The sequence below is a fragment of the Rhamphochromis sp. 'chilingali' genome (genome assembly GCF_963969265.1).
Source record: "Rhamphochromis sp. 'chilingali' genome assembly, chromosome: 19".
Lineage (NCBI taxonomy): Eukaryota > Metazoa > Chordata > Actinopteri > Cichliformes > Cichlidae > Rhamphochromis > Rhamphochromis sp. 'chilingali'.
The window spans coordinates 900,761-925,000 of record NC_137946.1 but is presented as its reverse complement, the minus strand read 5'-3'; the positions used below and the strand labels follow the sequence as shown (position 1 = coordinate 925,000).

At 46.4% G+C, this 24,240-nt stretch overlaps 1 protein-coding gene across 2 annotated transcripts in view; it reads left to right on the top strand.

The window, feature by feature from the left end:
* spns2 (SPNS lysolipid transporter 2, sphingosine-1-phosphate) overlaps positions 1–17,557 on the top strand; it is a 56,302-nt gene extending 38,745 nt beyond the window's left edge. Inside the window, exons 6-13 of one of the 2 annotated variants that reach the window (XM_080867788.1) lie at positions 2,200–2,342; positions 3,315–3,467; positions 3,730–3,919; positions 5,663–5,728; positions 6,144–6,242; positions 9,327–9,490; positions 11,482–11,518; positions 16,931–17,557. In XM_080867788.1, coding sequence (XP_080723914.1) covers positions 2,200–2,342; positions 3,315–3,467; positions 3,730–3,919; positions 5,663–5,728; positions 6,144–6,242; positions 9,327–9,490; positions 11,482–11,518; positions 16,931–16,945 — 867 coding nt within the window. In that variant the 3' untranslated portion in view covers positions 16,946–17,557. Of the gene's footprint in view, positions 1–2,199; positions 2,343–3,314; positions 3,468–3,729; positions 3,920–5,662; positions 5,729–6,143; positions 6,243–9,326; positions 9,491–11,481; positions 11,529–16,930 lie in introns of both variants that reach the window. The other variant, XM_080867789.1, reaches the window with a different exon arrangement.
* Positions 17,558–24,240: the final 6,683 nt, after the last annotated feature.

Genomic DNA, 24,240 nt, shown 5'->3' with positions numbered 1-24,240 from the left:
CCTTTCTAAAAACATCTTCTTCCATTACGCGTTCACACCAAAAAAACATTTGCTGCATAGGTTCTGATCGGCTTCAGCAGCAGGAACGTGGATTTCTAATAAACACGCTGCAGTCGCTGTAAACATTTAAGTAACATTTTGCTCATGAAGGCCATTTCTGCTGAACGAGGATAAATGGCAGCTCTGGGAGGTCTTTGTCACTACAGGAGATTAAGGAAATACAACATTTGGTTTGGCCATTGTGTCACTGTTGCACGTCTCGGGTGCATCCGCAGGTACGAGCTGTGTTGTGTCAAACAAATGTCTCCTGACGTCACACCGTAAAGCAAAGCGACAGAGATGATGTCAGAGCCCGATTCAGCAGCTGATGCAAAGATGCTGTTTATAGAGAGCAAGAATCACCCGCAGGAAATGAGCTGCAACAGGCGCCGCAGGCATTAAACGTCTTTGTAGGGCAGCGATGGAGCAATGAGCCGGGCATGGCGCTACAGCTGTGACTAAGTACTGTTGGGCAAATACCCTAAAGGTGCTCTGACGAATTAACCTGGATCTCGTTTGATAAAAGGCTCATTTCTGCTCCTGAGAGAAATTTATCTGCAGAAACCTGCTGATGGGATATTGAAAAAACTCATTAATAGACTGTTTTGTGCTGCAGCAGGAGAAAGGTGCTCTATTAGGAGCATAAAGCCAAAGCTGAGACCAAATGTTTGGAGGTGAACCTCAATGAAGCCGCCCGGCCTCAAAGGAGGGGACCAGCGAGAACCCCAGCAGGGCTCCTCGCGAACCGCTAACTTCAGGCCCATCCTTGGAACGAAGTATGACCTCACCCTTCTTATGAAGTGACTGGAACACATGAAACTTTCTCGCCATGGAAGAGATTCCTGGACGCGGACAGCTCGCTTGGCAGGAAGTTCATTTCTTCCTCGCCGTGGCGGAGCTTTAAAATAAAAACAAAGAGCAGGCTGGCTTGTTCCAAAGCAGCCACAATGACATTCCAATAAAACAATCTCAAAGCCAATTAATCACCGGTGTGGCATGCAGGGAAAACAAATAACAAGACATAAAACGGGTTCTTTGCAGCGGCATCCTGCTTGAAGGGAAAAACACTGCAGCGCTTCCGTTTGTTTTTGCCCAGCGTGTTCCAGCTAGCTTCCTGAAAATATGGATGGGATGAAGCAACAAAGGAGGTCCAGCAGGAGAGGGCAGTAGCTCATTTATTTGATAGCCCACCACCCATACAGGAAGCGTCTAATGGGCCCTGTGGGAGTCGAGGTTAAAGGTCACAGCCCCTTTGAGTTTTAGAATAATTCTGAAGGAACATAAGTGCCAAAAAACCTGATATTTGTTTCCCCTTCAGTGAGACCAGCTCCAGCTTCCATTAGGCCGCCTCGCTCTGAGACACGTTATAAGATTTCGATGTAGACGGCGGCGCACGGCGGCGTAATCCTCACACTTCTGAGAGCGCAGCCACATTATTAACTGCATTATGAGCCACGGCAGACACAGAATTATTCCCCCAGTGAAAAACTCCAAAGGACAAACACAGACGCACACATCCTCACACAGACACACACAGACACACACAGACACACACAGACACACACAGACACACGTTTCACAGCAGCGCAGTACTTATGCATATAAATGGGCTTTTATGAGCATCAAAATATAACGGGATGAATTTCCCCTGACATATGAAATTGGTTTTGCTTTTGTGAGCAATTTGTATCACTCAAACGAACCCCCTCGAACGCAGCCCATCCTGCCTTTTGTCTTCGTCTCCGCCACAAAGTCGCACGCAGGTACAAACACGCTGCCACGCAGCCCATGAAAGATGATGGTGACTATAGCAGCAGATGGGCACTTTATGAGGTTTTCACCTCGGTGAAACTTCACAAAGCAAAAACAAAAAAAGCTTTTTTAGGCTCTTGTGTGCTTGTACCCACAGCCAGGCCCACACCCACACATGCACACACATGCACATGCACACATGCACACACATGCACACACACACATGCACACACACACATGCACACCCACACATGCACACACACACACACAGTGAGTGTCAGGCGTAACGCAGACGCCGTCCATTCAGACTGGAAACAGCGTTCTTTGTCTCCTGTTTTAACTCTTCTATTGCTGTTTGTTAGCATGATGTGTCTGAACTCTGATGCTGATTGATTCTCGTCCCTTTAGGTTTCCCCAGTTTTAGGCATCACTGCAAGCGTTCTCATCCTGCTCCTTGTCCCTGACCCAAAGAGAGGGAGCGCCGATCAGCTGGGAGGTCGCATCAGGAGCCGCACCTCCTGGTTGTGTGACATGAAAGCGCTCGCCAAGAAGTAAGGCTCACTTTCAGACAGCACATTTTGGGAAATCGTTTATGAGTTCAGTGTTCAGGGGGATTTATGGATAGATTTAGAGTTTTGGATATAAGTCGAGCTGCAAGGTCCCAACAGTCCTAAATGATCTCATCCTAGATCATCTGCCCCTCCGATCATCCTCCGTCTAAAGCTGTCGTCTCAGTTTCCCTACATGTCCACCCTGTCTTTGCTTCCCTCTGGTTTGCTCACAGCTGATATTAAATAAGGAAAATAGCAGAATTGTCTGTTTTTAGCTTTCTAAGTGTGAGAACATGCTTCTTTACATTCAACTACATCCTTCATCAGTACGTTTAAATTGTTGGATGGACAAACAAAAGCATTACACACGTCTTCATTATGTAACCATGGCTGAAATGGAAATGCCAACAGGAGCATTCACTGTCCTCCTGCCCTTCTGCTGAACAGCACATGGAGATATCATCTGAATTTCAGGAGCAGACCACCTCCGGCCTCAGGCTGTAGAAGCCCCCCCTTCACCAATACCTGCTGTTCTCATTTTCATGCCCCCCCGTTTTCTCTCGCTCCTCTCCTCTCCTCTCGTCCTTTCCTTCATTCACTCCTCGTTAGTACATAGGATCTGTCCGGCCCGGGAGGCGTCACCAGTCCCCTTCGAGGCCTTCCCCAAACCGCAGCACCAGTTCGTACTCCCTCATCGCCCATCGTTACAAAGGATGTGGTCCCAGCCGGTGAAACACTGTAGCTTTGTTGTGTTGGACCCGTGGGCTGGGTTTCTTTATAGAGATGTTGGACATTTTTAGCCGTTTGGATTTATTCTTCACTTCGGTGGCTTTGAGCTGCAGCACCTGCTGTTTCAGCTGCTTTAACTCTGTGCAACCATCAGCTTGCAGTTCTGGTCAGATAAGAAAGAGTCAGCGAGATGTTTGACACGATGTGATTATCCTCACGATCTTTCTGTGTCTTTGTTGCCAGTCGGAGCTACGTGTTCTCCTCCTTGGCTTCGGCAGCGGTCTCCTTTGCCACGGGTGCGTTTGGTATATGGATTCCTGGCTACCTGTTTAGAGCCCGGGTGGTGCAGAAGACGGCAGAGGCTTGCACAAAAGAGATTTGCAGTAGCACGGACAGGTGAGAGGCTCATGACTTGACGGAGGGGGTGGATTTCTGTTTCCTTGTAAAGGGCAGGACTCCAGCACCGTTTAAGGATCAGAGATAGAAAGTAAAACTATTTGAGTTTCCTCCAAAGGATGCATGAGGAGGAGCGTGTGACACACCCCACTGTGAGCAGCTGATTGTAGCTTTTTTTACAGTGCGCCATTCTTCTGCGACCTTGATCGCAGTGTTTCACGCTGTAAAACCTGCTCGTCTAAATCTGCGTTATTTCCCACAGCATGGTGTTCGGGGCCATCACATGTGTGACGGGGCTGTTAGGCGTGGTCATCGGGGCTCTCACCACACGCCTGTGTCGCCAGAAGACAGAACGAGCCGACCCTCTGGTGTGCGCCGTCAGCATGCTGGGCTCGGCCATCTTCATCTGCCTCATCTTCGTGGTGGCCAAGAAGAGCATCATTGGAGCTTACGTAAGGCTCGTTCCCTGGAGCTGTCGCACAGACGGCGTTGTGCCTGCAGTGGATCAAGTTTAAGTAAAGAGCTGTGCCAGGTTTGGGGATGTTGGAAAAGCATTCTTCATTTTCAAGGATGAGGCGATATTAGCGTGTCAGTTATGATTCGTTCTAGAAGCTGACAGTCAAATGAGACGGAGAAGCTGTCGGGTGGGAGCAGAGCAGTGAATGGGTGTAGCTGATCATACTGATCGTAATAACAGGTGAGCCTGATCGGGCCTCCACACTCACTAATCGTAGGCAAACAGCATGGAGCCAGTGGACCTAATTACCTCGTGCAGCAGGAAAGGCTGTTTTTGAAACAATGTCGGACTTATCAAGCACAGATTTCTCGCTCTTATCAGTGACAAAGGAATAGGAAGGGACTCTCAACAAGTTGGCCTGCAGTGGCAGAAACGTGGCAGTCCCATGCGTGTAAGGAAACTTAACAAACAGGCTTCCATATCCTAAAAAATGTGACCTCGGCTTTCCCTGGAAAGTCCGGCTTCGTATTGGATTTTACAACTGTGAGCATTTTTTTAAACCGAGTGACGATTCGAGTGACACGTTTGATCCTGGTATGAGGAACAAATCCCTCTGAGCTGCTGTCAGGAAGAAGAAATCAAACATGCAGAGCTCCCACTGTCCACGAGCAAACAACCAAAAGCTGATTTATTTAAGCAGCAATATGTTAAGTTAAGTGTCATTTATATGAATTAAGTGAGTAGCCCACAGGTAGCACGCCAAACAAAGTAGGTCCCAGGTGACAGATGATTACTGCTGCGAATAATGATTTCGATGTAATGAAGTAAGATTTGTTTGAACTTCTTCCAGGTCAAAGGCGCACATTTATCAGGTGTCAGGCAGCAGCATGACTCAGCCAATTAGAGCCGAGGAGCAGAAGTTTCCATATTAATTACACCATTACAGATCTGTCCAACTCAATTTTATACAGTTGCTCTATTACAGAAACAGGCTTTAGCTTTGCTAATGACTGAAGTGACGCCTGGTATCGCTCCGAGTGTCAGATGGTAACAGTGCAGGTTGAACGCTGTCTCGGGTCCAACGACAGAGGTTTGGGTTTTTACCAGGCAGCAACAGTAGCAGTCCTCACTACGAGGTCATAATTTCAAACACATGATGTCACTGCTTTTAGCCAGCTTCAGTCTACTGTACAGTATTAAATCATCTTACAGTACAGCAGCGCGTGTAAGTGATCGGCTCAAGTTTCATGGCAAAGCGCTGACAGATGTGTCACATTATAAGGCGTGACACGGCTGCGGCGGGCGGCGCTGCTCTGTCGAGGCCATCTGACCTCTCGCAGCTGTTGTCTCGTCAGCGCACGGCCGTGCGTCTCTCTTCTAAGAGGCGACGTGTTGGCAGCTTTCAGAGCGGACCTGTCTGCTGTGACCTCTCTGTACTGTAGGTCTGAAACAGCAGCACAAGTTTTATTCCCCGGCAGGAAACACATCAGCCGGCTGTGAGGAGCCGTGTTGGACCCTCGGTGCTGTTCACCAGCAGCCCGAGTGTTCCTGTCTTACTTCAAGTTTTCTCCTCCACCTGTATAGTTGTGGTTTTCCACACTGAGCTTCAACAACAATCCTTATCATCCGGTGCTGCTCTTCAGCTCGTGGGCTACACGCTCGGCGTTTTTAAACCACCGCAGCAAAGCATTTCTCTGAGTGTTCCCACACGGAGTTAACGATCTCTTTCTTTCTTTAGGTTTGTATCTTTATTGGAGAGACGCTGCTTTTCCTCAACTGGGCCATAACAGCAGACATCTTAATGGTAAGTATTGAGAAACCAGTACTTCTCCTCTGGGTCACTGGAAGTTCCAGCGACAAACTTTACCAATGGGGTCGTCAGATTAGATGCAGGTTTGGAAATGTGCGAGCGGCCGACAGTTCGGGCGGGGCTGATAATTGCTGCCTCGACTGAGGCTGAGTCATTCCCGCTGGTGAAAACAAACACAGGGGAGGTTTTTCTCTGATGTGTGTTTTAGTGTCTAAAAGTTCAAATCAGCCAAATGAAATTGGGTTTCCGCTGAGCTGGGTGAACGAAGCAGCGCCTGGGTTTGTGTTGGTGGTGACTGTGTGGAGACGCACCACTGTGGACAACCCAGGTGTGCCTGGGCTGGGTTTTCCAGTTACTTTGTGCAATCTGCTGCATTTTTCAGCCTTTGTTTCTTTATGTGTTTTTGCAGTTTGTTGTTATACCCACGCGGAGAGCAACAGCTGTCGCGTTCCAGAGCTTCACCTCTCATCTCCTGGGCGATGCAGGAAGTCCGTACCTGATAGGCCTGGTAAGACTCTCCCAACACAACACTGTGTGATGATCCGGGTGTGAAGAGGGAATGTGTTTACGGTTTAACCAGTGTTGTGAGTCTAGACAGTACTGCTGCAACACAAACGATGTTCAGCTCTCGCTTTAAGTAGGACGGTGCAAAGTGGAGCTTTTAGCTCACGTCTCAGGAGAGCTGTGAACAGAGCTGTGATTTCACCGCTGCTCTTCAGGCTGTCGGTGGCTTTCTCTAGTAAACCTCGTGGCTCCCAGAAGGGGCCTCTGTTACTGTATTCAACTGGTCAGGAGACGAAAATGGCTCTTACCGCCACGCTGGGCCCCTCGAGGTCACAAGCAGCCCCCTGCCCCACATCCCACCCTTCAAACTGCAAGTATACAACCAAAGAACAGCATTTAGGGGCCCGAGTGGAAGTGCTGCTTGCTATTCAGTCAAGTGTGAAACAGGATTCACTTCAGACTGTCGAGTGAAATTCTTCACGTTTCAGCCTGAGATTAAACAATGTTAAATAGTAACTCACAGAGGCACACGGTGTGCGCTCGTGTTCAGCGTACACGGAGCGTGAACAACAGTGATGGCCGTAGAGCGTGTCACAATCTATGCACACGCTTGACTTTATCATAACCGCCTTTGTGTTGTATTGTTGTGCCCTGGCTCACAGCCTGGCTTAGCTACATTAACCAAAGCAGTGGAAGTGTTTGATTAGTGAATCAAACTGGCCCGACAGGCTCACGCAGACGCAGGTGTCTGCAGAGCTGCAGACCGCAGTGCTTTCTTCCCTAAATGAAAATGTTGAAATAGTGTCTAAGCCCGTGTAACAAAAGAAGCAGAAGATGATTTACAACGACTGATCAAAGCCAGCCTTTAAAAAAATACACATTCTGTGGTGATGCAGGTTCAGGGGCTGGCACTGCATTGTGCCTGCACATTCAATAGATCAATTAAATTGTACAGATTTGCCACAGAGAGATTTTGCTTTGATAACCGTATGACTCATTCTCAGTCACCTTGATTCTACTCATTTGAAGGCTCCATCGGTGCTCCAATAGTCTAACCACAGAAACAGTTCAGATCAGTCGCAACAGGAAAAATGCAACGTGTTGCCGACAGGGAGGATTTGTCTCTGCTTGAAATCATTGTGCTTTATGTTGGATAAATAAAACAGGTGGAGTCTCACTGATATAATAAAACTTCTCCGTTTTTTTCCTGAATTTTACCAAGTAAAACAGAAAATTAACCAGCAGATTAAATATTAATTGAAATAACAGATTATTTAGACAGGACCATAGCAGCGCGGCTTTGTTGTCTACTTAAACATGCGGACATGAAACTGAGTAGGTGAGAAACAGCATGAGAAGAGGAGCTGGGGTGGAGGCGGGTTGCAAAGCTGCTTGCAGCCGCACAGAAGGTGAGGTTAAAACAGCAGGAAGGAATTTCTGTTTATGAGCAGACAACTGGATATCTGACAGAATATCAGCTGAGCTGTCATGTGATGTGTGCTGGCATTGAGGTCATCAACCTTATGCCTTTTATATAGTCCGATATAAGATTATTACTTAGCGGTCGTTGCCCATGCCCCAAATGTCGGTAAACACACACAGCTCAGTATTGAAGGCACTAAAGCCTGCATCCAGGCTTCAGGGGTCACAGTTCACCTCTGGGTGACACAGCCAACCGCCGGCGGTTACTCAGACCTCCACAAACCCAGGACCGCAGCATAGACTGCTCCGAGTGCGTCAGCGCTGTTGTTGTGCAGTGGTTAGACACACGAGTGCCATGGCCCTGTCGCAGCACAGGCTGAGTGCAGGCAGATACGCAGTCGCCCGTGCACTGTCACAAATACTGTGAATGAGCAAAGTGGAGAGTCACAAGAAAAACAGACCAGTGGTTATTGCTTAGCAACCACAGGAGAAAGTGAGCAAGTGAGTCGTCTCGGTTCACAATTAGGTTTTGACGTGTGACGCGGAGATCATGCACAACAAACCACTGCGGCATTTCCAGTACGCCTGCTGCACATGGCAGCGCCCGCAGATATCGGTGCCCGCATGCCGCACAGATACCACTTCCTGTCGTGTAAAAAAACAAAGATTCCTCTCTATCAGCGCGTACACCAAAACGAATCCCCCGAGAAGGACATGATGGACTCCACCTATACTGTAAAGTAGGACACAGCCAGAGGCAGAGTGGGTGGCAGCGGGATGCCGGTGACAATCTCTCAGCAATCTTCCAAGAAATGCTTCCTGGTAATTAGACATGCGGCTGTTCTCCACGTATTTTTAGTCAAGCTGCACTCTGCAAGTTGCAGACAATTGACTGTACCTGACGAAATGGCCTCTGCACCAGCCTCTCACACACACACACACACACACACACACACACACACACGCACGCACGCACGCACGCACGCACGCACGCACGCACACGCACACACACGCGCGCACACACGCACACACACACACACACACGCACACACACACACACACACACACACACACACACTTGGTCATTTTCTGTAATGGCTCCTTATTAAGCATGCACGTGGCTGCACATAGGAGCACATACTGCACGCGTGCAGTCCTCCTGTCAGCATTTCTCAAGCTCTCCCTGCAGAAGACCTGGCTTTTGCTGACATAACAAGAAATGCCTGTGCTTTAGTGACCTATTGTTGCCCACGGATTCGACAGCCCACAGTCTGCTGAAAGCTAGCAGCACCAGCCTCCTCTCCGTCACGACTGTCAGAGCAGCGATCTCTGGGAGGCAGAGATGGTCACTTCACTCCCACCGCTCTCCAGCTGTTGTTTTTCTCGACACTGCGCACGACAGACTGAATGCTGGTGTTGCTGAAGATGAAGATGAGCTATCAGCTGTGAAATCCTGCCTATTTTAGGACAAAAACAAGGCGTCTTACATCATGTGTCGGTTTTGCAGTGATGAAATGTGCAGAACTCACGCTGAGCAGTGAGCAGCTTGTAGTGTGTCAGAGCATTAGGAGATATATAAAGATAAGGTTTTGAATGAGTACAATCTTTCCTTTTGTTGTGTTTGTGGTCATGTGTCATTGTGTATGTGCGTCTGGCCTGATTGCAGATCTCGGACGCCCTTCAGCAGAAGTACACTACATCAGCACTGTGGCGGTTCCTGAGTTTGGGCTATGCCCTCATGCTTTGTCCCTTCATCATCGTCCTGGGGGGCATGTTTTTCCTGGCCACCGCGCTCTATTTCCTGGATGACAAAGATAAAGCCGAGGCCCAGTAAGTGACTCGGACTGTTTTTGAATAACTCATCATTATTTCATGTATTATTGAGTCATTCATTCTTCATGTAAGACCTCCACAAGTTCAAAACAAATCATCTTAGTTGCGAGAGGTTGAGGAGGTGTCAGCAATCCTTGTATTATTTATTGTCAGCAGAGTGCAGAAACATTGGGTTGAGATTTTTTATTTACGCTTGAGTTTGAGGCAAGCCAGGCACACGGCGCCTGAGCGATGCCAAGAGTGGTGCCAACCCGGAGGACCCAGAAAGGCCCCGAGCCAGCAGAAAGTCCCAGTCAGCTGAAAATGCTCCAGAGCTGTTGTAGCCATCAATTTGTTCTCACTAAGACTTTTACCAGCCTATCCTGCTCATACGTTCATATTTTCCCTCCTTCAAACCCGAGCAGGTCATAGCCTTAAAAGGCAAAAACACACTCGTCCTTCTTCGGCCTTCTTATTTCCTCCTGACTACTTTTTTCCTGTTTTTTTTATCACGTCGGCTTACTCCCCTGGTGCCAGCGTTCTAAGAAATGACTTCCTTCCTGCTGAAGATGACGGGTGTTTTTAGACAGGATGGCAGTCTGAAGTCTGAAGTCTGTCTTCGCCCGATCGACTTAGTCACGCGTTGTTTCCCAGTGTTTTCCAAACCCCGTTCGAGCTTTTTTTGTCCAGCTTGGTCAAAATAATCACCAGAGGAGCGTTTTAGTGTCGTTGCCATATTTGTAGTCCAAGCTGCCGTTCACGCTGTCGATGTTTCCTCTGTGAAATGTTAATATACGGTTTTAAAGAGCTCTTTTTAAAGACATACATCACTGCTGTGGCTACGAAGCCACGCTGCGCTTCTGGTGGGTTTACTCGAAGAAGAAAAAGAGTCACACTCTTGCCATTGTGCCAGTAATAGATACGAGGCTGTGGCCAAACATGCAACCACATTATTGCAGATTGCAAATGTTCACTCAAACTATGTCCAACCACAAGCCCTTAACTTTCACGTGACACTGTTTAGGTCTAATGCTGCAGCATGTGCAGAGCTACACACTACACAGACTGGAGGCGTGTCCTCATACAAATACTTCACATGGTGTATGGAAGTTAGCATTAAGGTCACTTGGACTCAACGCCAGTACAGCTTTAAGTCTCCCTGCATAAAAGACTAAAAGAAAAAATGTTTAATCAGTATGTAATAAATCCTTATGCTGCAGTAATACGTGTGAGTATACAGACGTTACACAGACACTGTGGTAGGAAGAACACCATCCACACCCACAGCGTGCTCCTGTGGAAAGCTGAAGCATAAATAAATGACTGTGAATCCACTCGATTCAACAGCAAACGCAGCGTTCATACCTGCGCGCTACACAGCAGATTTGTGCGAAATATCCCATCAGACTGAAACAGCAGCTCTTATGTAACAAACAGCAAACGGCACCTCGGGGACCGAGAAAGCTCACAACACGCACAACTTTGTCGAACGAGGGTTGTTCCACGACTCGGCTATTTATAGATCCCATTCACACTATAAAGCCCCAATTTATACACAGCGCTCTGCACCCCCGTCCTCCTCCTCTGAGTGTGTCCTCAGACACTCTGAGCTATTTATAAAAAGCTGAACAAGTAACTCGGGAGAGTGCGGCTGTCTAATTTCTGCCTTAAACATTGCTTCATTATTTCTAGGTTGGTAGCTTTTGGCTGCAGGGTTGCCATTAATAGCTCCAGTTCATTGCACACACACACCCTTCTCGCACACATTTATCCAGTCCACATCTACACTCGCTGATGTGTGACAGCAGATCTGTCTCAGCCGCCATGACTGTGAGCTTTGATCGAGCGTGGGTTCAAGCAGGCAGGCGGTACGCTGCAGCTCGGTGAGAACAGGATGTGGACATGATGGAAGTTAGGATGAAAACGTGAAGAAAAACTGAGGATTCATAAACATACAGTGAATTGTGTGTGTTTTTAGCGAGATGCTAAAATGATTCTTCTTTCTTCAGGTGTAACCAGGCAACACAGCCCCCGTCTTCAGTCAAGGTATGACCAGGTAAATTGCCTTTTATCCTAAAGACACTTTCAGCAGTAGTAGTAGTGACAGTCTCAGCTCACTGACGTTTACAGAGCTCCCGTCTCAGTACCTGGCAGCGCTTTTCATTGGGAGACACCTAAAAACAAGGATGAATGACACGTTAACCTGAGGCCACGCAGAGCTTTACAGCAGTGCAGGTGATAAACACGAATCCATTCGGCGTCTACTCGGGCGTTCAGGCGTTCTTTGAATTGTGGTTATTTGACCAACTACTTGGCATCTTATCAGGACCTGAGGTGCCTTTCCTATTTCCTGCCTTTATCACTCGCTCACACATGGTGCAAACCTCCCTAATTATTAACTCAGCAGAAAAGCACACAATAACTGGCAGCAAACCAGCAGACTCTGCACAATGGGGGGGGGGGGCACAAGAATAAACTTTGACTCCCTGATTAGGAAGACAAGAAAATCTGCCGCGACTTATTTGTAAAGGTTATCATGTACAGCTGAAAGGCCGGGCTTTTACTCTGTTCTTTGGAGCCCTGGCTGGGTTTAATTGACCTCTAAATATTTATCAAACTGGTTTATGTACACGAAACGGAAAAAACTGCCAATTGATGCTTGTAATTTTGGCTTTTTTTCACTACCCGCCATTAATAATCTGTCTGTGTGAGCCAAGGTCCCGTCTGCTGGTGTAACCAGGATAGACAAACGAGAAAACAAAGGGGCGTTGGAGTTTTGACCGGATGGACAGAGTTCAGGTCAGGAAACAGTGTGATCATGGGCCAAAGTTGCAGCTGGCTGTAGTATTTGAGAGCAACGGTCGATTAGATGGAAAATTTGTCTGAGAGTGCGACTTCACACAGACGGTAGAAAGAATGATCTACCTGAGAAAACCTGATTATCTGTATGTAGGAAAAGTTGTCCTCTGCTCATCCTGCACATTTTCCGAAATAAACATAGAAATTAAAATTCAAAGATTACAACCGACGAGACGCTACGCTGGTGGCACCGCTCAGTTCAGGTTTGCTCGTATAACACCAAGTCAGAAAAGTGTAAAAGCCTCCTTTGACGACAACAGAAACTGTGCAAACAACAGTGTAAATATTCGCCTTGAGAATAAGAATGTTTTCAACAGTTAACACTGAAAGCTGCACCACCGTACGGCATAGCATCACTCACAGCAACCAAATGTTTACTGTGATGGATTACCTATTACAGGTGAGAGCTTGGGAAGCAGATTTGCATGGAGCACTGATGGATGGGAGCCTTGAAGGCAGAAAATCAATCTCAAAATTTGCAGAATCCTTCAGAATATATTCTGCAGAAACATAGGGGCATACAATTTGTATTTAATGGGCTGCAAAATATCGAAACACCAGTGCTGTCCTGTAGGTCCTGCAGCGTCATTCCCATTGGCAGGGTGAGATTAGCGTGCATAGCTAATGACAGGTGACACGAAAGGCTCCGCCGCCGTGCATATTGTGTTTCGGTGCTCTCGGCCTGAGGGCCTCATCACTTCTCTGTCACACGCAGCAACCAAAGCATTTCGTTCCTGCTGTCAAACGGTGCTAATTATAGAGAACAGTGATTACAGCTGCATGAGGTCAGAGTTGAGTCTGCCTGTGACATTTCTGCAGTACAACCACATCGTTCCAGGTAATTGATTCTCAACAGATTTGATGTGCAGGGTAATCCAGTCAATGGCAGGTAGCATTTCCTCCCTTGGGTCTGATTCAAGATCAATACAGAAAACAGATTACCTGCTCAGCGATGACACGTGTTCACGCTCACTTTGACCGCTGTGTACAGCCGTCAAATAGAAACAGGGCAACAAATAGAAACAGGCCGACAAATAGAAACAGGGCAACAAATAGAAACAGGCCGACAAATAGAAACAGGCCGACAAATAGAAACAGGCCGTCAAATAGAAACAGGCCGACAAATAGGAACAGGCCGTCAAATAGAAACAGGCCGACAAATAGAAACAGGCCGACAAATAGAAACAGGCCGTCAAATAGAAACAGGGCAACAAATAGAAACAGGCCGACAAATAGAAACAGGCCGTCAAATAGAAACAGGGCAAGAAATAGAAACAGGCCGTCAAATAGAAACAGGGCAACAAATAGAAACAGGCCGACAAATAGAAACAGGGCAACAAATAGAAACAGGCCGACAAATAGAAACAGGCCGACAAATAGGAACAGGCCGTCAAATAGAAACAGGCCGACAAATAGAAACAGGCCGACAAATAGAAACAGGCCGTCAAATAGAAACAGGCCGACAAATAGAAACAGGCCGTCAAATAGAAACAGGCCGACAAATAGAAACAGGCCGACAAATAGAAACAGGCCGACAAATAGAAACAGGGCAACAAATAGAAACAGGCGTTCAAATAGAAACAGGGCGACAAATAGAAACAGGGCAACAAACAGAAACAGGGCAACAAATAGAAACAGGCGTTCAAATAGAAACAGGGCAACAAATAGGAACAGGCCGTCAAATAGAAACAGGGCAACAAACAGAAACAGGCCGACAAATAGAAACAGGCCGACAAATAGAAACAGGGCAACAAACAGAAACAGGGCAACAAATAGAAACAGGCCGTCAAATAGAAACAGGGCAACAAATAGAAACAGGCCGTCAAATAGAAACAGGGCAACAAACAGAAACAGGCCGACAAATAGAAACAGGGCAACAAACAGAAACAGGCCGACAAATAGAAACAGGGCGACAAATAGAAACAGGCCGACAAATAGAAACAGGGCAACAAATAGAAACAGGCCGACAAATAGAAACAGGCCGACAAATAGAAACAGGGCAACAAACAGAAACAGGGCGACAAACAGAAACAGGGCGACAAATAGAAACAGGCCGACAAATAGAAACAGGCCGTCAAATAGAAACAGGCCGACAAATAGAAACAGGCCGACAAATAGAAACAGGGCAACAAACAGAAACAGGGCGACAAATAGAAACAGGGCAACAAACAGAAACAGGCCGACAAATAGAAACAGGGCGACAAATAGAAACAGGCCGACAAATAGAAACAGGGCAACAAATAGAAACAGGCCGACAAATAGAAACAGGCCGACAAATAGAAACAGGGCAACAAACAGAAACAGGGCGACAAACAGAAACAGGGCGACAAATAGAAACAGGCCGACAAATAGAAACAGGGCAACAAACAGAAACAGGGCGACAAACAGAAACAGGGCGACAAATAGAAACAGGCGTTCAAATAGAAACAGGGCAACAAATAGGAACAGGCCGTCAAATAGAAACAGGGCAACAAACAGAAACAGGCCGACAAATAGAAACAGGCCGACAAATAGAAACAGGGCAACAAACAGAAACAGGGCAACAAATAGAAACAGGCCGTCAAATAGAAACAGGGCAACAAACAGAAACAGGCCGACAAATAGAAACAGGGCAACAAACAGAAACAGGCCGACAAATAGAAACAGGGCGACAAATAGAAACAGGCCGACAAATAGAAACAGGGCGACAAATAGAAACAGGGCAACAAATAGAAACAGGCCGACAAATAGAAACAGGCCGACAAATAGGAAATTATAAAGCGCTGGAAAAGTTTAGGGAGAATATTTTAATTTGAAAAGTGTCTGAATCCATCAAGAAGTGGAAGCTGGTGTGAGGAGAGAAAAGACACTTCTGCTGAATAAATGAGGATGAAGGGAGGCAGTAATCGCTTAAGCTGTTATACATCGCGAGCTATTAATCTCCGGCGAAGCAATCCCAGACGGAGATGAGATACACCAAGATCCAATTAACTTCATGTGCAAGAGGAACTGGCCTCTGCTGACCAGGTTTCCTCCACCCCGCCGCACAATACCTCGAGGACGTCCCCGAGCCGGGGGCCGTCAAAAGATCGCCGTGTGATCTGACAGCGGACCTTCACGCTCATTTATTCAGTAACTGCAACTCTCCTGAAATTTAAATCATGAGGCAAAACTCTGACTTAATCACTGCTGTCCAAACTTTAACTGTTACAACTGTTTATACAGCTGCAGGCACAAACTTTCCTTCTTCCTCCTCTTATCATTCAACAAAGGCTCAGAGTCCTCAGTCAGCAGAGCTCGCTGGGGTCACCGTGCCGCAACCGCAGACCGCACACACACATGCATATACACACACACACACATGCATATGAACACACACACATGCATATGCACACACGGGAAGTATAGAGGCAGGCTGTGGTGGGACTCGTATAGCTTTTATTGCATTGCTCCTGTTTCATGACATTGTGAATGCCGTGTCTTCTTTATTGTCTTTGGCCTTCAGTCTGGTTTCGTCGCTCCTCCATCACATCTGCAGCCGTGTCAGCCGACATGTTTTTGCTTCCAAAAACTGCTGCATGTTGGTTTGATTAGTCTTTGTTTGCTTGCCAAATCACTCAGTCCTCCACTTTGCTGCAGAAGCCAGCACAGTAATTGTTTAGCTGTGAGGAGGCAGGCCAGTCCCACAATATCAAAGCATTCACAACTCTAATTATCTCTCGATCACACTAGCGTTTGGGTATTTTAATTTCAAGTCTGTCTCATAAACAATTCAGAGTTTACAGCAACAACTGGAACTAACAGTTGAAAAATGCTTCATCCCAGAGAGGACTGGATCTGCATATGCAAAACAAAAATCCCTTAATCCTCTTGTTTATGCTAATTACCCCGGCTGCTCTCAGTGTGTGTGTCTACATGTGCACTATATACACCTGTGTGTGTTTCACTGAGAGACGCTCAGAAACTCACTCTGCTGAGCTCTCTCACAATAATCCCATTGTAGCAGCAGCATTAGCACGTGCACTGGAGCGACCAGGGCAACGTAAATGACCACAACAAGCAGCGGGACACTCTGCCATCCCTCACTCATCCAATCTGAAGGGATCACAAGTGTGGCACCGTGAAAGCTTAAAGGTCTAATCTCCAGCTGGTGTGAAGTCCCCCCTCTGGTGCCACGCCTTCTCCATTCGCTTTGTTTGTGGTTGTATCAGCAGCTAGAAGTTAGATTGGCTTGTCACACCGGCCTCTTCGTTCAATCACTTCCTCATTTAATCGCCTCGTGTTATGACCGTGTTTTACCCTCAACAAACCCCTCCCTCATTAGTCTTTGCGTATGCCGATGGCATGTTTGCCATAGAAACCGAGGCACCATCAACATCGAATATACGGCTGCATCTGGAGAAGCAGCGGCCGCGTGTTGCTGTGGCTTATAGCTTGCAGACTGGGGAGGATCTGCGTTAGACAAAGCGTAAAGCGCTGGCATATTTAGGTCATAGGCTGGTCCTGGTGTGAAGGGTCGCACCAGATGGCCCGGGAGCTTTCGACCTCAGCGTTAATTACAGGAGAATTCCCCGTGGTGCGGCCAGGCTCTAACTGCAGCTTTTTCTCTCTTCCTCTCAGGTGACGAGCAAATGAGGAGCTACCTGAATGCACAACCAAACCTGACAAAGGATGACTAGACGGCGATAAAAGAAAGGCTTCTTTATGCTCCCAGTCATCCTCCCCAAGATCATCATCATCCTCCTCCTCTTGGCTCCTGCTGCTCTCTGTTTTTTTACAGCCTCGCTGAGGTGACTGGAAAGAGGGAGCGTCTTGCCCCTCCTTCTAAACCACAGCCCGGTGAGAAGGTGCTCAACCCACCCTCCACTTGGATCGTGTCCTCCTCGCCTCTGTGAGGATCCTCTGAACTTTTGCAGGCCAAGACCGCCGTAAGCCCTCCTGATGCTAAACTACTGAATGCTGACCACGAACCTGCCCTGTCTGTCTGCCTGTCTGTCTCTTATCGGCTGTCGATCTGCAACAAGTGCCATCGCATCATTACATTCCTTCGGATTTGCACTGACCGCCAACAGCCCTCATCACTAGCTATGTTTACATGCATTCGACTAAGCCACGCATGCTCTGCTGAAGCTAAAGCAGCTGCAGGAAAACGCAGCAGCGGTGCAGGCGTTGTTTATCTCTTTAAACAAGTGACTGATGTCGCATTACTCATCACAGTCTCGCCGCAGTAACAGCAGAAACAGCAGAAACAGCAAATTCAGTGTTTACACCATAAATCCAGTATTTTCACAGTGAAAGTTTTGCCGTGCATGTAAACAAGCTAGAGCCAAAAATGTGTTGCTTTGGGAAAGGTCAGTGAACGAGCCTTAAAGTCGGAGCTTTCACACCTGCAGATGTTTCTTTGAGCCCCGCGTGCGTTTCCACTTGGATGAGAACTCGTTATGTTCGGATTGTTTGTGTCGTTTTCTGTTTATGTCGGATTTGAAGCTGGAGGTTACTGCCTATGATTGTTTCCTAACCGTGATGATGCAGTCTGGGCAATTTAAAGTGGACACTGGATATGTATAGTTTATATAATTTATATTTATAATTTATTCTATTCATGCTTTTTCCAAAAGTCAATGTCATGCTAGTCTTTTGACTGTTTATGTACACGAGAAGCAATACTAAGAACATTTAGAAGAAACCAACCTTTTTGTTCCACACTGCCTTATCAGTGAGCTCGGCTTCCCTTTAAAGAGGTCGCTCTCTGATGGTTGGTTTTGAATTTCTGGACACACCACCCACCCACACAGGGACCGAGTCGCTCTTAATGGTGGATCGCAGTCCAATCATCAGCGGTTACAATAGCAGGCATTGTGAAAAGAGGCCCTTCCTCTCCAACTGCAGATATCCCATTGCATCAGTTTATTAGCGAGGGGAATCAAAATCCCAGACAGGAACAGGAAACGCGAGCTCGTATCGTTGCAAACTGATGAATGAGGAATCCCCCTAAAGAGCTGAAAGAGCTTCATTTCTGCCTGCCGTTTCCATGGGTACACATCTCTCGCGAAGAAAACAAAACAACAATTGTCAGTGAGGGAAGCTATAGCATGTAGCTTGCACATAACACAAGCGATGGTGAAGGGTGAAAGTGATTATTGTGAAACCTCAGAGCCACTAATGGGATCCCAGGTTTTAAGGGGGAAAGATGCACTTTGCAGACCTGGAAGGAACCACAGAAGGCAGAGGATGCACTGACCGTAGCTGAGGAACAAAAGGAGACTCCGAGGTTGTTCTTGTAGCATTGATGTGTGAGCATGACTCACTGGCTGTGTGGGGGTGCTGTGTGGGCTGTGTCCTTGCTGCCAGATCATTAGCTTTAGCTTCTTCCTCCAACTGCGTGGAGCTCTCTGAATGTGATTCTGTCCCACCCGATGTGTTTACACCACCTCCATCTTCTTAACGAACTAAGCTTCTTACCTTCCATTTATTGATCTTCTTTTCCTTTGTAATGTTATCAGAGGACTTTTTGAATACCTACAGTAGAGATATATATATAAAGCTATACCATGCAGCGATTTTAATATATTGTAAATGATGGCTTGGATGCAATGTATTTATTTGTTTGTTACATATTGAAGAATATTCTATAAAGGGAAATTTAAGGCTGCAGTATAATAGACTGAGCCATGTGTCACTGGGTTGGAAACCTTTTCCTGTCATACTGAAACAACACACGCCCCTTTTGCATTAGCTGGATTACGATTGGACGTGTCCCACGTGTAGACACAGAAATAAATGCAACGGGTTGTTTTTAAGACACATTAGTCTCATTGTAAGGATGCAATTTATATTAAGCTCATTTATGTGTTTTTATTTGTAGATTCAAAACCATTTTTGCACATTTAATGATCAGGGATTTCTTTGAGCCACCGCCTCGCACCATCGACGGCCCGGCCTCTCGGCGCTGGCGTGTCGTCGTCTGTCATCCGTAGGAACTTCCGCTCTGATCAGACGAGCCATGGATCGAGTTTCACGTTGCCAAAATTCAGTTGATTTAGCACCAGTCCGTCCTTTTATCTGTCGTAAATGTATGTTAACAATCACTGAAGTGATGTCTCGAGGAAATGCTTCTTGTCATACAAGAGTCTGTACAAATAAACTCACGTTGAGCAGAAGAGAAAAAAACAAAAAACAGAAGTTATTTTTATTTTTAGAGGACGTCAGTACACGTGTCCGAGAAGTCAAAGGGTATTCTTTTAGAGCTGGAATGTGATGCTCCCGTGGGTGGATGATGGAAAAATGTACAGGTCTGTAAATCAAATAAACCTATTCACACACACGTCTGTGCGTCTCTGTGTGTCTGTAACGCCACGGCCATGTGTGTTCACGGCGTTTGCTTCGTCTCGCTGTGTGAATCTGAGGACAGCTCGCACTGCGGCAGCGCCTCGACTGATATTTAGAGGCTGCGCGTAAACTAGAGCAAGAATCTGTGTGTGTTTAAATAGTGCTTTAATGTTCGGTGCAAGGATCGGTTCTGGCTGGAGTTGCAGATATTAATCTGTAACGTAGTTTGTTTGTAACTTTAATACAAGGATTCAAATATTTTAGGAGGAAAAATCTTTATTAAAAAGACAAGTGAGTGTTTAGTTATTAAGGCTTCAGTTTTGTGCTGCTTGGCAAAATGTTAATAGTGTTGGTGTCACAGAAATGGAGGAAACCCTGTGAGACTCGCTGTCAATCTGTTTAACCTGCAGAACGCGCGCCGACGTGTCTGTTTGCTCATCACTTGCTCATTTCCATGTGTGTTGTATTTGTGGGGAGAGGCTGCTGGAGCGCAGACACCAGACTTTAACTGCATTCTGCTGCAACAAATCAACCTGACAGACGGACCCGGGGCTTACAGTAGTACACAAACTCAATGCCAAAGAAATTGTGAGGAATGTAAATTTAAAGAAAAGTGTGGATTGATTTGAAAATCTCTCAAACCCGGATTTTATCCCCAGTAGATCCCACAAACCACGTCAAAGGTTTGAATGGAGAAAATCAACATTTTAAGAAAGAAGATCATTTTGAATTTGAAAGTTGGTCCGGGGAGATGTTTACTGCTGCGTAGCGTCCCCTCTTCTTTTAACCACAGCCTGCAAACATCTGGGAGCTGAGGAGACCAGCTGCTGGGCTTCAAGGACAGTAATGCTGATTCCTCCACGGTGATGTGGGATTAAAGCTGTTCAACCAGGTCTCCTCTCTGGGTTAGCAGGCAGGTCAGCACCACGCTGTTGTGTAGATGGGAGCACATGTTGCTCTAAAACCTGCCTGTACCTTTGAACTGTGTTTGCAGACTTCCAGAAGTGCTTCTGAGCCCATGCAGCGATTTGCAGGACCGAATCATGACTGTTTTACAGAATCATGCAGTTCAGCCTGATCGCGGTCGTCCAGTATTGACTTTCAGCCTTGTCCCTCACACACCGATATTTCTCCAGGTGTGCTGAATCATCGTGCACTGTAGATGATGAGATAGTTACAGGATTCATAATTGTTCCAGAAACAGAAAACAGTTTGTACAGACTGATGAACCTCTGCCCATCGTCACGTCTGAGAAACTCCTTTCAGTTTCCTGCTTTTGTTCCTCCTTCCCACGTTGCTAACATCAAAATCAGCTGTTACTTTACAGAAAAGGGTTCATTCTCTCAGATCAGACGTTTGACACGTTTGTTATTCTCATTAAAGTCTGAAAGTCATCACATTCTGTTTTTATTCACATTTCGCTTCTGCAATCGAAACTATTGTATGAGCATAGTCCTTTGATTCTTGTTGCTGCTTTCTGTGAACCATCTCTGCTTGTAAATGAATCCACTTACTGTGCTATAGACCCATCATTAGCCCGCCTGCTACATCATTCAGCAGCAGCGTATTTTGTAAACCTTATAATAAAATGTCACCTGGCTTTGTTCACCAAAGGATGAGTCAGATCGAAGGCATTTAAACGATTTTATTTTGAAATAAACCTACATCCTATCTAGTTCCACACGCCTCATCTTTGCTTACAAAGACTTGATTTTCATCACAGCGAGAGAAGGCAGGAGCTGATCCGTGAATGAACCACTGTATTGTTCAGGTGCAGTGATGCAGGGCCCTGTAAGACTGTTCCCAAAGTAATTTTGCAGCCCCGAGATTGGTTTACAGACACGCTGACACATCACAGGTCTCCATCCGTGCTGTGCATTCTGTAGAAAAGATATATATATATATATATTTAACTTCCCGGGAAGTGAGGACACCTTCACCAAAAGGTCATCTCTGCACAGATGCTTATTAGAAAGGGCAGCTCCCTCACATGACTGCTAATGGCGCCAGTGGACGGGTCTATGACAAGGCTGTACAAGCACAAGGAGTAAGTACACGCTGCTTTTGTGACAAAAGAAGACTTGAGACGTTGTCTGGGAGGCCTTTAATTAGGCTAAACCACAGTTAGACCTCACTATCTGATTCGACGTCAGGAGTCCGAGCGAGCTCCAAGTGGAGATTCAGTGTTTAGTTGGCGAACGACCCAAAGAAACCAACACCCTTTCCCACAGTCAGACAAATATGTACCCCAAAGTCTGATGTTCTGGTCTCAAAGTCAACACACCTAGTCATATACAGCAGGCAGGAAACACAGGGGCGTAGACAGGAAAAGGGAACCATTCTAGCAGCGCTGGAATTTCCATCTGCACTTTGCCCACTTACACTCACAGAGGACGACACACGGGGCAAGTTCAGGTTCACAGCCTCCAAACTGTCGGCACATCCATTTCATACAAATACAGAAAGATCATCAGAATAAGTTCACTGCTGTAGAAATACATAAAAATCCTGTTTGTCATTCTGTTTGTTTCTTTGCTGGTTTTCTGTGAACCTCACAGAGCTTTGATCTCCAAACTTTAAATTAGTCTTTGCAGTCGAACGCTGTAAGAAGCATCATATTCTTTTAGAGCATTGATGAATGCCAACAAGTTGAAAACACAAAGAGCTTTCAATAAAGACCTGAAATAGTTTCTGTGAATGAAATCTAAGACGTGGCGGCACGGCAGCACGGCGGCGTGGGTTCTCCCCGGGTCCTCCGCCTTCCTCCCACAAAGACACCAGTTAGTGGCCTTAGGTTCATTGGAAACTCTAAATTGCCCACAGGTTTGAATGTGAGCGTGAATGGTTGTCTGTGTGACACCCCTGTGACAGACTGGCGCCCTGTCCAGGCTGGACCCCGCCTCTCGCCCTCAGACAGCTGCGATAGGCTCCGGCCCCCGCGACCCTGACCAGGATAAGCGGAAGAGAACGGATGGATGGAAAAAGTGGAATCTTGGCAGTCACTCGAATCAGGACACGACAGGTTTGCTGTGGGGACGATCACTATCATATTTGATTCCTCTTAGACTCTGTTGAATATGACGACTCGTTCTGCAAGACACGTGGCCTTTCTGACATCGGATGCCACAAATGTCCCTGCTTAACTGGAATAAGGAACAGCCGACAAAAATAACAGATGTTACTATATGTGAAGCAAAGTGTGTGTTTTCCACAAAAAGGTCGACTGCATAGAGCAGTCAGGTCTGATGATTAAGACTAAAATAAAGCTTAGAATAAAAAAAAGGAAAGAAAGCAGATCTTTCATCTCAAATGGAGCCGAGAGTTTTTATCAGAATACGTAAACCACAGCTGTTTACAGTCTGTCGCCTCTGTGAGTCTCTCACTTCCCTCTGCCGACCACCCGCCGTCCTGACCCGGCTCACGCTGCCGAGGCACGGTCACCTTCATCCAAACACGATGACATCGTCATTTTTAAGGTCATCCTGGATGTATCTGCGAGGCTGTCAAAGACAATATGTTTGCTTTTGAGCACTGAATTCGACTCTGCTCATCAGTTCACATGTTACATGTTCCTCACTTTACCATTTTGTGTGTCGCAGATGCTTCTTCTAACATTACAGGACAGGAGGAGCTGCGAGTACAAAAGGATTAAAAACTACAAATAACTCTGTGATGTTTGAGCAACTGAGGCAAAAACAGCTGACTGCTCCATCACAAGTTCACTTAAGGCAGAGAGCTGTTCAGTTTTCATCCGCTGTCATTGTAAAGCAGGGGCGGAGCGGGGGGGTGGCTTACGGGGCTTAAGCCCGGGTTGTTTTGTCAGAAGCCCGGGGTATTTTGGAGTGTAATTTTTTCATAGTTAGATGCCTGGCTGACAACTGTATAAAACAAAAAGTACACACAATATTCGAAGCCAGGGGCGGAGCGGGGGGGTGGCTTACGGGGCTTAAGCCCGGGTTGTTTTGTCAGAAGCCCGGGGTATTTTGGAGTGTAATTTTTTCATAGTTAGATGCCTGGCTGACAACTGTATAAAACAAAAAGTACACACAATATTCGAAGCACATAGTGCACACTGTGGGAATTTACGACTGTGCGTGAATCCCCCCCTGATATTGGTATGATCCAAGCTCAGGCACTAAGCGACTGAGCGAGGGGGCGGGGCAGCTGCTGCCCGTGAGTGCGCTGTTGGAGAGACGGAGCCAGCCATACTAAGGAGAGCTTAAGTTTGACCAGGTACCAAAGCAAATCATTCGTACCGTACAAATAATGTAAATATGACGGTGCATCACGAAAGATTGATATGAAACTGATCACTTGACCAATATTACGTTACTTGCTCTTCAAGTGAATCAACAAATGGCAAAATGAAAAGCTGAACAAATGCTATTTTTTTTAGAGAGTCTTAGCTTACGTGTGTTTATTTCATATTTTCAGTTCTTACCCTCTCCGACTAAATCGGTTTCAGTAATGCACTGAAATATAAGAATGGACATTAGAGGGTTCTTTCAAAGAAAAAACTCAGGTAAATGTTATTTTATATATTATGCTTTGTATGTTGTTCAGTATATTTCTATGCAAAATAAGAGGGATTTCAGTACACA